Source organism: Saccopteryx leptura, chromosome 7 (genome assembly GCF_036850995.1).
Source record: "Saccopteryx leptura isolate mSacLep1 chromosome 7, mSacLep1_pri_phased_curated, whole genome shotgun sequence".
NCBI lineage: Eukaryota > Metazoa > Chordata > Mammalia > Chiroptera > Emballonuridae > Saccopteryx > Saccopteryx leptura.
The window spans coordinates 112,968,405-112,985,970 of NC_089509.1; the positions used below are offsets into that span (position 1 = coordinate 112,968,405).

Below are 17,566 nucleotides of genomic sequence, written 5' to 3' on the forward strand. Positions count from 1 at the left end.
ATATAAGCACTTGGCTGTGTCAAATACCAAAAGGTGGGATGGGGGACACAAAAATTACGATATGTGCTTGTTCACTGATCCTGCCTATCACTTTTCTAGGTGGCCAAGCCCATCCCCTCACACCACAAGAGAACAGCCGTCCCTCACACCCAGACGTTGCAAAGGGAGTGGATGAAGAGTTGCATCTTGCTTTAAGTTGCATTCTTCTCATTACATGGGAGGTTAAATATTTTTCATGTTTATTGGTCATTAAAATAGCCTTTTCTGTCCCTGGCCAGTTGGCTCAGCGGTAGAGTGGAGGCCCAGTGTGTGGAAGTCTCGGGTTTGATTCCTGGTCAGGGCACACAGGAGATGGGACCGTCAGTTTTTCACCCCCCCCTTTTTCTCTTTCTCTCTCTCACCATCCCCCACTTCCACAGTCATCGCTCATTTGAGCAATCTGTCCCCAGGTGCAGAAGATGGCACCATGGCCTCGTTTTATGTGCTAAAATAGTTCAGTTGCCAAGCAACAGAGCAACTGCATAGCCTCATAGGGGGCTTGCCAGCGGATCCTGGTTGGAGCACATGTGGGAGTCTGTCTCTCTGCCTCCCCACCTCTCAATAATAATAATGATAATAGATAATAATAAAATTGCCTTTTCTATGACTTGCTGGTTCATTTTATTCAATGTCTTTCAGTTGAGGTTGGATTACTATCTATCATGTTTGGAAGAGTTTTGTGTTTTTTAAGCGAGAAATAGAGACAGAGAGAGACACATAGCGGGACAGATGGGAACAGACAGGAAGGGAGAGAGACAAGAAACATCAATTCTTTCTGTGGCTCCTTAGTTGTTCATTGATTGCTTTCTCATATATGCCTTGACTGGGGGGACTACAGTAGAGCAAGTGACCCCTTGCTTGAGCCAGCGACCTTGGGCTTCAAGCCAGTGACCATGCGGTCATGTCTATGATCCCATGCTTAAGCCGGGGACCTCGGGTTTTTGAACCTGGGTCCTCTGTGTCCCAGTCTGATGCTTTATCCACTTCCATTGGTCAGGCCAGAGACTTTATCCACTTCACCACTGGTCAGGCCAGAGACTTTTTTTTATACCGAATTCAGCACAGTTTTACATTATTATTTTCTGATGCATGTTGGGTAGTGGCAAGTGCCGATGATTCTCTTCTGGTATGAGAAAAGGAAGTTTACGAATCTTCATAAGCTTTAGAAATACCAAATGTGGATTAAAACATTATTATCAAAGCAATAAAATGACCAATGAAGAATTAGAATTACCAACTGAGGTTTAAAATTACTTTCACAGGAAATAGCAGCAATATCTGAAATTAGTTCGTAATTTCTGTAAAAATTACAGAATAATTACAGAATTAGTTCGTAATATCTGTAAAAATATTCGGTGTAAACAATCATAACATAAACAGGTTTATATTAACACAAAGTCAAAGTCCCAGGAGAAAGGATTTATATTCTTTTGAAATCCACAATTTATACCGTATTAGACCATTATTAAACCACGTCTTATCATTTCTAAATCAGTTTTATAATGCAAGATGGTATTTCCCTGAGTAAGTTTAGGTTAGAAGGGGAACATCTGGTTTTTATCTCTCTGAGATTTCTAGGGTACGTTATCATCTATTGTTTTTCATTCCTCTGTTTCTTTCTTTTCATTTTATATGAATATAAGCTTTAATTAGAAATATTGCAGATAATATAAAATGCCTTTATAATGGCTTAGACAAGGGCAGACTGAAATGAAATTTTTTATACTTGTCTTTCTGATCCCTCATGCTTCCTTCAATTACATGCTTGTCTGTTGCTTTTATTCAATTTATTCTGGTCTACTCAGGACCATTTATTTTACTTATATTAGTCCCGCACAGCCTATCCTTTCTTTTCTTTTTTTTTTCTTTTTTCTTTTTTCTTTTCTTTATTTCTGAAGCTGGAAACGGGGAGAGACAGTCAGACAGACTCCCGCATGCGCCCGGCCGGGATCCACCCGGCACGCCCACCTGGGGGCGGAGGCTCTGCCCACCAGGGGGCGATGCTCTGCCCCTCCGGGGCGTCGCTCTGCCGTGACCAGAGCCACTCTAGCTCCTGGGGCAGAGGCCAAGGAGCCATCCCCAGCGCCCGGGCCAAATTTGCTCCAATGGAGCCTTGGCTGCGGGAGGGGAAGAGAGAGACAGAGAGGAAGGGGGGGGGTGGAGAAGCAAATGGGCGCTTCTCCTATGTGCCCTGGCCAGGAATCGAACTCGGGTCCCCCGCACGCCAGGCTGATGCTCTACCACTGAGCCAACCGGCCAGGGCCGCCTATCCTTTCTTTATAAAAGTTATAGCCTCCACAGTATCTCGGAATCCTGATGATCAATTTTATCATGGTGTTCTTTTTCCCTAGGATGTCTGCAGAAGACCAGACGAGAGTTATCTCTAAGGCTTTACTTGATCACTTCATCAGTCAAAAAGTCAAGATTTCATATGCAATAAAAAAGCCATTTCCTTTCTTTGGAATCCTTCGTGACCAAAAACTCATTACCAAAAAGAAATATAAAGTAAGTGAAGTTTATTATGTCAAAGTCTGGTCAATGGTTCTCCAACAAGTTAAGCTTTGATATCCTAAAGTTAAACATCAGGGAACCTTCAACAGACCAAGGAGTCTTCTATGAGTGGGGACGTTCTCAAGTACTACTATAAGTGTTCCTATAAGGTAACAAAAGAAGAAGAGAAGCAGTGAATCCCTGAGACACTCCTGCTAACTGAAGGAACTCCATAGTGTCCTCAGGAGTTGAGGTGACTAGGGCTAGAGATAGGCTGATTCTGAAGCAGCTGGGCTTCATAGATGTATAGTGCCTTGTAAGAATTCTACACATACAATGTACCACAAACTGGAAGTTAAAATTAATTCTAATGAATGAATGGATAAACTTAATAAATTGACTTAATGAAATGATACTTGGTGTATCATTTCATTTCAGTGACCATCAAGGTTAACACTTAGATGTGAGATTCCAACCCACAGCGAATTACTCTCTTGTGGGACAAATTTGGAAGTAGATGCCTGCTAATCTATCTCCAACAGTTTTTAGTTTACTTTCTTTTTTTTTTCCTTTTGGTATTCTGGAGTCTTGGAATTTAGGTTAATTTTTGCAAAAGATACAGGTGGAGATACAGAGATGCAAGTCTACCTTTCCCTATAAATAGACTTTCTCTAGGGGCAAGTTCACCAAGGGGGAGACTTGTCATTGGCTTCCTTGAGCCTTTCCCGGCTAAGCTGGTGCTGAGGATGGGACAAGCATGGCCCAGCCAACAGATCATGAGCTCATCACCTATTAAGTCTCTCCCTAAAATATTTGGCCAGGCTCTTTAAGGACTTCATAGCATTTAACTTTGAACTCACTTTTAGTTTTTAAAATTGCTCCACAATAGACATTATTAAGGAGGAAGGACTTACTTGTTTCACTTAGTAGTCAAGTAAATATAGAAATTTAAAACTTAAGGTGAGAAAATAACTGTAGGATAATTGTAGCATGTTGATAACAAAATCATTTTCTAGGGAGCCTCTGTAACTTGAAAGGATGTGCTTACATTTTTCTCCATTGATGTTCTTTAAGGATTGTCGAAAATCTTGGAATAACTTGGTCCATCCGCCATATTTGGTGTACAGTGTTCTCAGCAACCTTGAGAAGACGTTTGACTTTTCAGTTCTGGAAGCATTGTTCAACGAGTTCAACGTTCTGGAAAACCCTGATTTAAAGCACATCAGTAAAAGCTTTGACAATGGTAATCAGGCTTATTATCTACCTTTTGATGTCCAAGGCCAAGTTTTTTTTTTTTTTAATTTTTAATTTTTATTTTATTTATTCATTTTTAGAGAGGAGAGAGAGACAGAGAGAGAGGGAGAGAGAGGAGAGAGAGACAGAGAGAGAGAAGGGGGGAGGAGCTGGAAGCATCAACTCCCATATGTGCCTTGACCAGGCAAGCCCAGGGTTTCGAACCAGCGACCTCAGCATTCCAGGTCGATGCTTTATCCACTGCGCCACCACAGGTCAGGCAAAGGGCTAAGTTTTTTGACAGGCACATATTGAGTTTCTGCCACATGCCATACATGATGCTGGGCAGTGAGGATATAGCAGTTAAGAAAATAAATGAATTATGAGCCTCTCAAGGCTTATGGTATGATAGCTGTAGTACTACACCCACCTGGAGGTCTGCCTAATGAGACTTGTAGAATTACAGGACAATCAGAGCCACAGTGGCATCAACTTACTTAGAAGGACAAATGACAGAAAACCCAGCATCACAACAGGGCAGGATATAGTTGCTTTTTTTCTTATGGGACCCCTAGCAGCGGTCTATGCAGCAGTCCACCAAGTTGATTGCTACCCATTTCATCTCGGGTGGTGACTTACCTGTGGATGCAGAATCCACCTTAGCTTAACAACACCATGCCCACGGGAGTCACTGTCTCATGTAACAACTCTGTAGTCATAGCAACCAAGATTTTCAAATAAGTAACACACACACACACACACACACACAAAAACAAAAAACAGCAACAAAAAAGCTCCTCATTACATGAACTGAAGAAAGTAGATGCTATAGGAAAAGGCATAGAGTGTGAAATGGTGCCATGTGTTAGCAATTAGGCTCATCAGATTTCTCATAGAGTCAGTAGTAGTTGTGGAGGTTGATTCAAAAGAGAAGAACTTGAAAATGATTTTGGAAGGTTTGGCATTGAAAGCTAAGAAATTGTAAGTGTATTTACTGGACACCAAAGAGATCCTAGAGGTTTATACGTTTGTAACTACAAGGTCACTGCCCCAGTAGGCACCCTGCTATCAGCACTGGGCAGTGAGGGCCCAGCACTTTCCTGCCTCCTCCTCCCGAGACACCCACCCCCAGGCTTCCTGATGTACTTTTCTCCTCCTGACACTTGCTGCGTCCCCTCTGCACAGAGCCCTCGGCAGCGCCCTGGTCCCTGTCCTGTAGTGCAGTCTGCTGTCTCTGCTTGTAGCTACAGAGAGTGTCCTTCCCTTATCCCTGAGATCCGCCCTTTGCTCCAGGAGCTCTTTCTAGTTCCACCTGTGTCTTATGATTTTCTTTGGGAAATATGTCCCCTCAACCCAATTAACTGCACCCTTCTCTTGCCCAGACAACATGTAAAAGCTCTTGAACTTTCTCATTTATACACGTGGACACTTGCAAGATCTTAGTTCTCTCCTGAAGAGATTTTTTTCTTCTTTACAATGTGAGAAAACACATTTCTCCTATTACTTATTTTTTTAAATTTATTGACTGATTTTTAGAAGTGGGGGAGGAAAATGTGTCAAATCGTAGTTGCTTCCTTTAGTTGTTCATTGATTGCTTCGTGTATGTGCCTTGCACAGACAAGCCCAGGTTCGCTACCAGAACCTCTGCATTCCAGGTCAGCACTCTATCCACTGCACCACCACAGGTCAGGCTATTACTTAGTTTGATATATGCTTTCTCAGTCATCTGTAAATGTTTTTGCATAAATAAAAGGCTCATAATGTTTCCATGACTTTTTAAATCTTACATTTCAATGGCTCTCTTTCGTACAAGAAACATCAGGACTCCCTCTTGGGCATTCTCTTTCTGTCTCAGGAATGACGGGAAACTTTACTATGAGTATGGGGACTCACTGAGTTCTGAGTGACCAGAAGGCTGGAAATTTCTAAATATGTACATTTTTGATGATGTTCCTAAACTGTAATGGAAATCTTTCATTTCTTTTCTCTTCCTCTCTTCAGTGATTCACCAGCAATTGTGTTATCAAGCAAATGATGCTGAAGAGAGAGAAGAGTACCCTTATTCCCAACTAAGCCTTGAACAAGGTGATTGCAAACAGATAAGACCCGAAACTCATCTGCTAAGAGGAAAGGAGAAAGGGTGGTGGGTTCTGAGTCCTGAGTGGACCTGGGGACCAGGGAAGAATTCTGAGGAGCTTGGAGAAGGCAGGGAGGGGTGTTCATATGAGAGTCTGACCAGAGGCCAACTCCGAAAACTGGCTGTGACAAGAAACAGAGGAACAGGGACACAGTGGATCAGGAAACAGGATTTAAAGACAATGCTTTAAATTGTAGTGGTGATCTGGAAGGACCCCTGTAGGAGGAGATCAGTGTGAGCTGGGAAGGGCTGGGAACTATGGGCACAGGGTCAAACCAGAAGGAGAGCCTTGATGATGGATGAAGAAGAGACTGATTTAAACCTGGGGGATGTGGCTTAGGAGCAGGAATATTCAAGGAGATCGGCAGTCACGCAGGGAGAGAGGAGAGGAAGTGGTGAGATGTGGAGGAGGGGATGTGGGCACCTTGAGAGAGAGGAAGAAGGGGGACAATGAAATCTGGGTGAGAGGTTAAACAACCACATCACTAAAAGTCACCTACTGAGCATTTGCTCTGGCAGATGTGGGCTTAGTGCTCACCGCTATCTTGGGGGCAGTATCACTCTCCGCCCATTCTCAGAAGCCTTAAATCTAGAGAAACCATGTGTGTGTTTGTTCTGTGGTCAAATGAACAGGATAAACCTAGAACCTGTGATCTTAACCACACACACTCAATCCTCATAGAAAGACTAACAAGACGGTAAACAGGAGTGCAGAGGGGGGTGTGTGGTGTGAAGAGGGGTGGGGACAAGGAGACATCACTTTGCAGGAAGTAAGGTGAGGCCACCAGACAAGGGCAGTTCTAAGGACAGAAACAGGCTCACTATGGCCACGGGTGACAGGAAGAGCCATCACCAGGTTCTGAGTAGCTCGTGGATGATCTCAGTGAGATGGATTGACTGAGGCCAGAGGGGCAGTTGAGGGCCAGGGCTAAGGTCGGGGCCAGGTGCGTCCTCCTGGTCCAGACGGGCTCTGCACTGATACCTACAGGGAAGGGATTTTCGGGTCCTACTTTGTAAAGAGTAAAATGGGACTAGGGAAGAACAAATGTCTGAAAGCAACTTCTAATTCCGCCCCCAGGAACGGATGAAGACGTGTCTCAAAACCAGGACTCCTCGCCAGCGGATCCCTCCTCTCCTCTTGGTCTGTTTCTGTTGACTGTTCTGTGATCCTTGTCCCTTTCTGGAATGTGCTGGGGGAGGGGCTGCTTCTTTTCAGGGCTAACCGCCCAGAGTCAGCAGTGTTTTCCTCTGTGGTTTCTCCAGGGACTTAGATGACAGTCTTGGTACTGTGGGTTTCCTGGGGAAGACGCTGTTTCTACTCTGACGTGCACTTCCTGCTGTCACGTGACAGCCTGGGCCTGAATGCTTTGTCCGTGCCCCTGACTCCAGTTTTCTGCCTCTGTCTTCCTTGAGTCTGTGGTGCTTTGAGGTCACGTTCGTGAGGCCAGCGCTGCAGTGAGAAGGCCATGTCTCTGGTGGGTCAGGGTGTCTCCCCCTTGTGTCCCTCACTTAGGACCATGTACAGACCCCATGTGCCTCCCATGCGAACACTTTCCCTTCCTCCTCGGGGCGGCAGGCCTGGAGTCGCCCCCTAACACCTGACAGGCCTCTGAGATAACACTTTGCTACTTTAGTGAGTAATAATTTCTGTTTACAACTCTTGAACTCCCTTAATCCATTACTCACGGTATCTGTTTATTGTTATTTTCAAATGTTATTATTTCCTTTTTTTGAATTTATTGTGATAACATGGGTTAACAAAATTATTCAGGTTTCAGGTGCACAATTCTACAACACACATTCTGTTCGCTGTGTTAGGTGTTCAACACCCAAATCAAGTCTCCGTCCATTTATTCCTCCTGCGCCCCCTTCACTGTCCCCTCTCCCCTCCCCTCGGCCATCCCCACACTGCTGTCCGTGTCCAGGGGTTTATTCCGTTTTGTTTTCTGTTCTTGCTCTATCCTCCCATGCCCCTGCAGCCCACCTCTATTCATGAGTCTCTACTGTGCCTGTTAGTTCATTTTGTTCATTAGATTCTATAAGGAGTGAAATAATACAATATTTGTCTTTCTCAACTGGCTTATTTTTACTTAGCATAATGTTCTTCATATCCATCCATGCTTTCCCAAAAAACAAGATTTCATTTTTATTTCTTTTTTATTTATTTATTTATTTATTTTTACAAGTGGATTTTTTTTTTAATGGAATGACAGGGAAAGAAACAAGGGAACGGAGGAGTTGGGGAGAAGAACAAGTGAGAAGCAGTTTTTAAAGTATTTTTTTTGTTTTTTTTTAATTTTATTTGTTCATTTTAGAGAGAAAGGGAGAGAGAGAGAGAAAGAGAGGGAGAGAGAGGAGAGAGAGACAGAGAGAGAAGGTGGGGAGGAGCTGGAAGCATCAACTCCCATATGTGCCTTGACCAGGAAAGCCCAGGGTTTCGAACCGGCGACCTCAGCATTTCCAGGTCGATGCTTTATCCACTGCGCCACCACAGGTCAGGCACTTTATTTCTTTTTTTATAGCCAAGCAGTATTCCATTGTGTGAATGTGCCCCATCTTTTTATTCACTCATTTAGTGTTAGGCACTTGGGCTGATTCCAAATCTGGGCTATTGTAAATAACACTGCAATGAACACAGAGGTGCATGTAGTCTGTATGTTTAAAATTATGTAAATGATATGTTTAAGACTTTGTTATAATGACTTAATTTTCTAATGTTACAATTTCCTTTTAAAAATACAGATCATATTATATTTAATCTTCTAAAACACCTAAATGATAGTGTATCATCTGAATTTTTTTCAGAGAACAGAGAATCAGCTTATAGACTTTGGCTACTTGTGCGAGTTCAGCCACTGAGACTGGTGATTGAGCTCTGCTGTAGGGAGTGTCAGAGCAGGAGGTCTGGTGCCCTGTGGCCTGGCTTCAAATGCTTCCCTGTGCCCTTGGGGAAGTGACTTCTCCTCTATGACACCCAGTTTCATCATCTATGAAATAGATGTGATAATCGTGTACCTACTTCACAGGGTGATGGATTTTAAACAATTACATTATGTAAAGTGTTTACAGTCATGCCTGGTACTCAGTGTTCTAGGCTTTGTTATTATTACTATGATGCTTATCATCATTATTTGTTTCTGGTGCCAGAGTCTATGCTTTTACATGCTACCGTAAAGTGTGGGATATTTGGAAAAGCAGTGATAAATACAGTAGCGCCCATGGGCCCAGGAAAATAAATTGTGGGACACAGGTCCCCCCAGAGCACACTAGTCTTTCATAAGTTCCATGTCTTTACTCCATGACTGTCATCTGGAAATGAGGACATGGAAGAGACTCAGGGAATTTCCTGCTCTATGGAAGGGGTTACAGTGTAGCTTCTGGCAGCACGTGTTATTTGAGAAAGGATGTTCTAAATTCATAATACATAGTTTATAAAAGAAAAAGAACTTTCACAGTGGTTTTTGATAGCCCTGTTAGACTTTTAGCAAATGATGCTTAGTCAAAAGGTTAACATTTAAGAATATAAAAAATGCAACATGCATCAATCCATACTCTTAGCTGTTCATCTACCAGTGCAGCTGGTGGGAACAGGAAGGGGAGAGAGCAAAAGAATTGTGATGAGTAATGGGCCGCTGAGAATGACTCAGTGTTTGTGTGTGCATGTGTGCGTGCGTGTGCGTGCGTGTGTGTGTGTGTGTGTGTGTGTGTGTGTGTAGAGTGTGGGGGGGAGGAACAATGACATTAATGCTCACTATCTTGTCTGGAGCCTATTCTGCCTGGACATGAAACCCCAGAGCATCCCAGTGACGGGGACCAATGTACATAAAGAGAGAAATGTCAACCTGCAGCCCAAATGATGCTCAATAAGCCACCAATAATGTGTCCAAAATTCTGACCCAGGAAAGTTGACTGACTGTGACGTGCACAGGGAAGGGAAAGGCGGCGTCTCATCCCTCCCAACACTGGGAGGAGGCTCCAAAGAACTGAGGACGTGGTGCAAAGCTTGTTCCAGGGCCCAGGTTCTATAGTATGAATTTGGGAATTAATTTTTAAGTCACACTTTACATGAATTACCTGGCTTAGGAAAATCACAAGAAATGAAAATATTCAAATTGCACTGAATAAATATTTATCTATTCATCCACTATTGAGGTTGGTGGGAACAGAGTGGGTAGGATGAGGACTTGGAATCGATGAACAGAGAGGCTCACCGTGGGGAGTGGGGTGTGCTGGACCCGGGTGGTTTGCCTGGGGATTCATTCCTTCTCATCTCCTGCCCCGTTCTGCCCTCTGTCTCTGGCCACAGAGCCCTGCAGACCGGCTTGCCCGCTCCCTTAGTTGCTGGCTTCCTGCTGGGTTCCTAACCAGGAGACACTGGCGAGGGATGGAGAGTGGGAGCAAGGGAGAACGGTGTTTCCCCATCGCCGTCTGGGCGGCAGTTCTGGTCGTAGCTGCGTCTACCGTGACTCTATCTCCCACGAAGCAGCTTCTACCGAACTGGTGACCTTGGCACATTAACTCACCTTTGTCCTGCCCTTAATTTCCTTTTGACTGTTCTTCAGGTTGCCTCATTCTTCCATTTGGATTTCTCACTATTTCCATCAACTACGTAGCCAAACTTCTCGATTTAAATTCTCTCTGCTTTAAAATATTAGAGTGTGTATATACAAACACACACACACATATACACACACATACATATATATACACACATATATACATATATACACATGTATACCTAGATATATACACACATATGTGTATGTATCTATATGTATATTTTTTAGTGAAAGAGAGTCAGACAGAGAGACAAAGACAGACAGGAAGGGAGAGATGAGAAGCATCAACAGGTAGTTACGGCACCTTAGTTGTGCATTGATTTCTTTGTCATACGTTCCTTAACTTGGGGGATCTGGTTGAGTCTGTGACCCCTTGCTCAAGCCAGTGATTTGGGCTTACCCTGAAACTTTGGGGTCAAGCCAGTACTTATCCTGCGACCTCAGGGTTTCGAACCTGGGTCCTCAGTGTCCCAGGTCAACACTCTATCCACTGTACCACTGCCTGTCAGGGTAGAGTGGTCTGTATTATCCCCTTGGGCCCTGACAGATGTTGGAGAGAGATAAAATATTTATGAATCAAAATGTGCTTTAGGTACAGACCCACCTGAAAATGAATGGCCAGAACAGCTCTGCGAAGTAGAACAGATAAATGCAGAGGAAACAGGTACAATCAGTGACAACGATGCACTAGAAAGCCAAGAAGCAAGTGAACAAGGAGCTCAAGCGTCTGAGCCAGCAGGTAAGACCAGTGCCTGGGCAGGGTGAGTGTGGGGGCGGGAATGACAGGGGGAGGGGCTGGCGTGCGGAGCAAAGGTACAGGGGAGACTGTTGGGGATAACTGCAGTGTTCGAGATGAGGAAAATATAGAGAAATGTTGATATAGAAGAGGCTAACACAGATCACATAAAGTATGGAGGAAGGGTAAAGGAACAGGAGAGAATAGGAAACGTAACAGAGCGTGGATACTCTGGAAAATCAGGCGGGGCAGCAGGGCCAGGTCTCCGCCAGGCAGGGAGACCCGGGGACCCCTGGGAGGAGGAGCTCACTCCCAGCACCTCATGGGTCCTGGGCACCCACTTTGCTTCCCCTGACCCTGCTGGGCCTGGGGGGGCTCCGATAGAAAATGTAGAGAAACAGCATGAATAGCGGAAGGTACAGAGGGCAATGAATGCCAATAAATAGAGAAAATGGGGGAGACACAGTGAGTGCCATGTCGAGAATGAGTAAAGGACAATGAGTGAAGGACTGGCCGGAGTGGACCAGGTGGAGAGAGAGGACAGAGCATCGTCTGATCAGAGCAGACGGTCACCACAAAGAAGGCACAAAGGGCGGCTCCTAACACCAGTGAGAAGGTGAGGTGTCCCCAGTGACCACCATGGCCCTGGGACCCTCTCAGATGAAACAGGTCTCTCCTCTGAGAGTGAAACCGGAAATAGAAACAAGAACCAGAGTCAGGAGAGGCGCAGAGGAAGGGTGGAGCTGAGCAGCGGGAGAGGGGGGAGCTCTCCCTGCAGGGGACCCCAGGGGGTGGGGGCTTACTGAGGGCAGGGAGGGTGTGCACTCCCTCTGGGGAGACAAACGAAATTCTTCCTTTACCACAATTTTGTCCAGGACCAGATTTAGCCAAACATTGAATTAAAGTAAATTTCTGCTCCTGTCCGTGCCCTGACTGAGGAATCAAACCCACAGCCTATGTACTCCAGGACTATGCTCCAATGAACCGAGCTCTCTGTCCAGGGCTTAATTTTTTTATTTACTGACAGAGACAGAGAGAAGAAAGGAGAGAGAGAGGAGAGGGAAGGGAAGAATTCATTTGTAGTTTCACTCCGTTGTGCATTCATTGGTTGCTTCCTGTGTATGTCCTGACGGGATAGAACTCTCAACTTTGTTGTTTTGGGAGACGCTCTTGACTGGCTGAGCTAATTGGCCAGAACCATGAAATAGAGTCAGATAATGGTATCTGATAAAGATAAAAAGACAAGTGAAGACCGTGGCCATTTGGCTCAGTGGATAGAGTGTCAGTCTGGTGTGCAGTTGTCCTGAGTTCAAGTCCCAGTCAGGGCATACATGAGAAGTGACTATTTGCCTCTCTCCCTTTCCCCTTCTCTCTCTCTTCCCCTACCACAGCCAATGGCTCGGTTGGTCCTAGCATTGGCCTCAGGCGCTAAGGATTGCTCGCTTGATTGGTTGATTGTAGCATCAGCCTCAGACGGGGGTTGCCAGGCAGATACCAGTAGGGACACATGCAGTAGTCTGTCTCTCTATCTCCCATCCTCTCAATTAAAAAGAAAAAAAATGCAAGAGAAGAAGAGACTTTAAAGAAGACTTGGAGATGGGAAGAATTAATATTATATTTCAAAGAAAGAAGTAGCAATACAGAAATCCACAAGGGCACCAAAAATAGGATCACAGCAGCATATGGAAAGGGTCTTCATAAGTTGTGATTTGCTTTCTGGAGCAGAGCTACCAACATGTGGAAACAAGAGGTGTTCTTGTGTTATGTGCTCCGGAAGTTCTTGTTCTGGCCCAGCATCAGAGCCAACAGCACAAGGAAATGAAAATTGTACCCCTGTTATGTGCTCCCAGAAAGCTGTGCGAAGAGGCCCAGCAGCAAGGACTAAAAGAAGGAAAGGTAAGGAACTGCACAGGGGTCATGGCATGAGGGTGGATCCACAGTTACCCAGGTCCCCAAGTAGAGTGAGACACAGCGCCCAGTCTATCCCACTACCTTGTTCTCCACATTTTCTCAACATGACCCTTTTGGGAACAGCAGGGAGGCAGGAGATCATTATAATGTCATGTTAACAGGATGAGTCCTATTGATTATATGTGGATGATGTAGTAAGAAGTACACTCTTAATATGACAGTATCTTAGTTTGTTACATTAGTCTAATGTATTTATACAGTGATTTCCAGCCCTGTCCCACCCAATATGTATGGAATCTGTAAACAAGGAGAGTGTACTTCTGCTAGTAAATAATAGTGTCATTTTCAGAACCTTAGAAAGACCTCAAAGACAATGGATCCTGCCTCTAATTGTCACTAGGGGAGACCTCAGATTAACTGCTTTTTTCTCAGCACAAATTTATATTTTTTTAGTGAGACAGAGAGAGAAAGAGAAAGAGAGAGAAAGAGAGAGAGAGAGAAGGAAGAGCGATGAGAAACATCAGCTCATAATGCCATTACTTTAGTTGTTTGTTGATTGTTCCTCATGTGTGCCTTGACCATGTGGCTCAAGCCAAGCCAGTGACCCCTTGCTCAAGCCAGCGACCTTTGGGCTCAAGCCAGTAACCCTTCACTCAAGCTTGTGAACCTGCTATCAAGTCAGTGATCTCAGGGATTTAAACCTGGGACCTCAGCATCCCCGGGCGGTGCTCTATACACTGTGCCACTATCAGTCAGGCTACCCAGCACATAGTTTTGATGGCTATCCTCCACACATCACTAATTATATAGTGTTTTCCTACACATTTGTGCACTTAAGATGTTATTTAATCTTCATGCAACATTTTAAGACCTAAACAAGATAAGACACTTGTTTCTATCTGTGAATGAATTGAAGTATGTAGGTATTTAAGAGGTGTTTTTTAAAAGTCCCATTAAATAAAATAAAAGGAAGACCAGAGCCCATCTTAAACTCCTACCTCTCAGTTCAGGAGATTTTTAGTTTCTTTAGAAGGAAGAGAGAGATGATAATCCAAACATCTTTATAAACTCAAGCCTTCTATAGTAGACATGGTCCTAGGATTGTAACTTTTAGCTATTAATTTCAACCTCTTTTTCCTAGGTACTACGGATCTTAGACACAGGTCTAGTTTGGGAAAACTTAAGAAGAAAAGAAGTAAGAGTTCATAAGATGCTATTTAATTTCATGTTAAAATGAGGTTATTAATGCCAAAGTTTCATTATCATAATAATAAGTGATTATAATATGATGGTTCTTCAAAGATGTTTATATCTTAATCTCTGGAGCCTCTAATGTGTTTTCTTCTATGGAAAAAGAAATACACATCTAATAAAGCTAGAGACCTTGATAGGAGAGTTTATTTTTATTTAATGATTGATTTGAGAGAGAGAAAGACAGGAAGGGAGAGAGAGAAGAAGGAGAAGAGTGAAAAGCATCAACTTGTAGTTGCTTTACTTTTAGTTGTTTATTGAATACTTTCCATGTGTGCCCTGACCGTGGGGCTCAAGCCAAGCCAATAAACCTTGGGTTCAAGTGGTAACCTTGGGCTTCAAGCCAGTTACCGAAAGATCATGTCAATGATCCCACACTCAAACTGATTATCCCTCGCTCAGGCCTGTGACCTCGGGGTTTCAAACAGGGGACTTCATCATTCAGGGTTGACGCTGTATCCACATGTCAGCACTGGTCAGGCAGGGGAGTTTTTTTTTTTAACATATCTGCATACCACCAGTATAACCAATTGACTTAAAATATTGGAAGACAATTTCTGGCTGTGGAGAGAGGGAGAAATGACTCTGGAAGATACAGAGAACTACATCATTGTTGGCTTTTCTAATGACTTTTTGTCAGACCTGTCACTGTCTGGTGCAATCAGGTCTCTAACCCCTCTCTCCGCACACAATTTGCAGATTGTTCTAGAGCTTTCTGAGCTCCTCTTTCCGATGTGGGGAGAAATGAGGCAAAGCAGAGAACACTGTAGCAGGCAGACCTCGTCTCCATTAGGTTACCCCATCATTGTCCTCTCTGCTCCCGGAGTCAGAGCTCAGAGGGGGAGACAGCAGACAGTCTCTGACTTTGACTGCAGCTGCCTCCCTGCAGGGAAATAGCACAAACCCGACAGCAGCCGTGTGTCCCATTGTCCTGTCAGAGTCGGGGGGCTCCCTGGGTTGGGAGCTAAGGCAGTTTCATTGGTGCCTGGTGTCCCTGGTAAAGCATGCTAATTGTGTCGGCTCTGAGGGTAAAGGTGGACACTCGGTAGTTAGGAATCTGTAACGCCACTTGGAAGAATGACTTTGACTACAGGGTTTTGTGGAAGGAAGTTTCCTAAGTACATCTGTATCTTTATAGGAACACACTCACCCTGGGAGGGGGTGCATGTACAACTGCGAACTGGTAACAGAAGGAAGAAATCTTCTGTTTCAGAGTCAAGAAGACACAGAGATGCAATTGTGGCTTTCAGTTCTAATATACTTCCTGTGACCTGTGGAAACGTGAAAGGGATGTTATATAAGATGAAACTGAAACGAGGTGAGTTTTATGGTATAATTTGCAGTTTATGTGAAGGAGTGACAAAAGGTCATCGAATTTTCCGTGTGAATTGTACATTGTTCGGGGAACTAAGGTCTCAATGTGGCTGGAGAGAAGGAGGCAAGGGTCCCCAAGATGATAGTCTCACACTCTGAGGAACTGTACATGTTAGATGATGCTCACTAGCACATGGAAGTGACCATGGAAATGCCCCCATAATAAGGAGAAGTGAATCAGAAAATAAAGGGGCAGAGGCCCTGCGCCTCCACCTTCATGTCCTCTCTCTGTTCTGGGCCATCGTCACCAGGACCCGGTGTTTGATGTAGTGAGAAGATCACAGAGTTTGTAAGCAGAAAGCCCGAGTCCCCGCCTCAGCTATGCTAAGAGTGACTGATTCATCTGAGTAGAGAATGGGACCTTTCTTGACCCTGAAATTCCTCAGCTAGCAAAAGAGATGATCATTAAAATCTGCCTGAGGGTATAGGTATACAAGAAATTAATTTCCATAATTAATGAATAATATCTAAACAGCTTTCCTGAGATGCAATTTACAAACCAAACAGTTGAGCACATAGAGTGCATGATTTAGTCCTGAGTTTTGTTTGTGTAGTCACAGGATTGAGACTTTACGATCTAATTTTAGAACATTTTTGTCCCCTCACTAAAGGAAACCCATGTCTCTCAGTCGTCAGTGCCCGTTCCCACCCCACCCACCGCCCAGCCCTGAGCAACCGTTAATCTGTCTTCTGCTCTGTAAAGTGGCCTCGTCTAGGTATTTCATACAAATGGAATCATATAATATGAGCCTTTTGTGACTGGGTTTTTCACTTAGCGTGATGTTTTCAAGTTTCATCTATGTGATAGTGTGTATTAGCACTTCATTCCTTTTTATTGTCAAATAATATAATATTCCATGGTGTGACTATATCATATTTTGTTTATCCTTTCTTCAGTATGGGTTGCTTTATTTCTTTAGTATTATATATAATACTGTTCTGAACATTTGTTGGCAAGTTTTTATGTGAACACGTTTTTAATTCTTTGGGGTATATACCCAGGAGAGGAATTGCTGATTCATATGGTAATTTTATGTGTAACTTATTGAGATAAAATTAATAGATTTGATTTGCATTTCTTAAATGACTAATAATGTTCACCACATAGTTACTTTTTGTATATAACTTAAATTTTGTACTGGATACACTTACAATTATTTTTATTGGCTGTCCATGAGTTCAGGGGTGAAATAAATCACTGCTCTATAATGCCATTAAACTGGATGGAAGATGTTGCAGTAGAGGGCACAGATGTTCTCTGGTGCCGGTATGGGCTGCAAGGCCTCCAGCTGAGATCTCAGTCTGATTTGACTTCTGCCTCCCCCATCCCAAAGGCCATCATGTAGGTGATCTTAGAATACCTTTATAATGTTTATTTTGATTGTAATGATCACATTTTTGTTGTATGTAAGACAAAGTTATGTGTGCACAAAGCAGGAAATCTCTTTGGAGGGGACCTAAGGCTGGTTGGAGGTCTGAGGTCCGAGAGGGGAGGCCAGATTCTCCCACAAGTGATCTTGAGTCCAAATGGGGACTCAAGAGCTAGTGTGGCAGAGGGCCGTGTCTGAGCTGTGTGGACAGAAGGTCCAGGACTGACTTACCTGGTCTCACAGGAGCCATCTGGAAGTGCATCCAGACAGAGGACGGGACTTGGCTCACCCCCAGGCAGTTTGAAGTGAAAGGAGGCCGTGCAAGATCAAAGAACTGGAAGCTGAGTATACGCTGCTTTGGGAGGCCCCTGCGACGGCTGATGGAGGTACTTCCTCTATGGGGGCAGGAGATGTGAGTTCCTGGTTGCACATGAAGATAAGGTCACTGTGAGTTCACTGAACATAG

At 44.0% G+C, this 17,566-nt stretch overlaps 1 protein-coding gene across 1 annotated transcript in view; it reads left to right on the forward strand.

Annotated features, from left to right (window-relative positions):
• The window catches only part of LOC136379047 (nuclear body protein SP140-like), an 81,195-nt gene that overhangs the window by 56,166 nt on the left and 7,463 nt on the right, over positions 1-17,566 (forward strand). Inside the window, 8 exon segments of the mRNA XM_066346515.1 lie at positions 3,604-3,772; positions 5,764-5,847; positions 6,978-7,040; positions 11,051-11,197; positions 12,920-13,090; positions 14,247-14,300; positions 15,495-15,674; positions 17,344-17,486. Coding sequence (XP_066202612.1) covers positions 3,604-3,772; positions 5,764-5,847; positions 6,978-7,040; positions 11,051-11,197; positions 12,920-13,090; positions 14,247-14,300; positions 15,495-15,674; positions 17,344-17,486 — 1,011 coding nt within the window.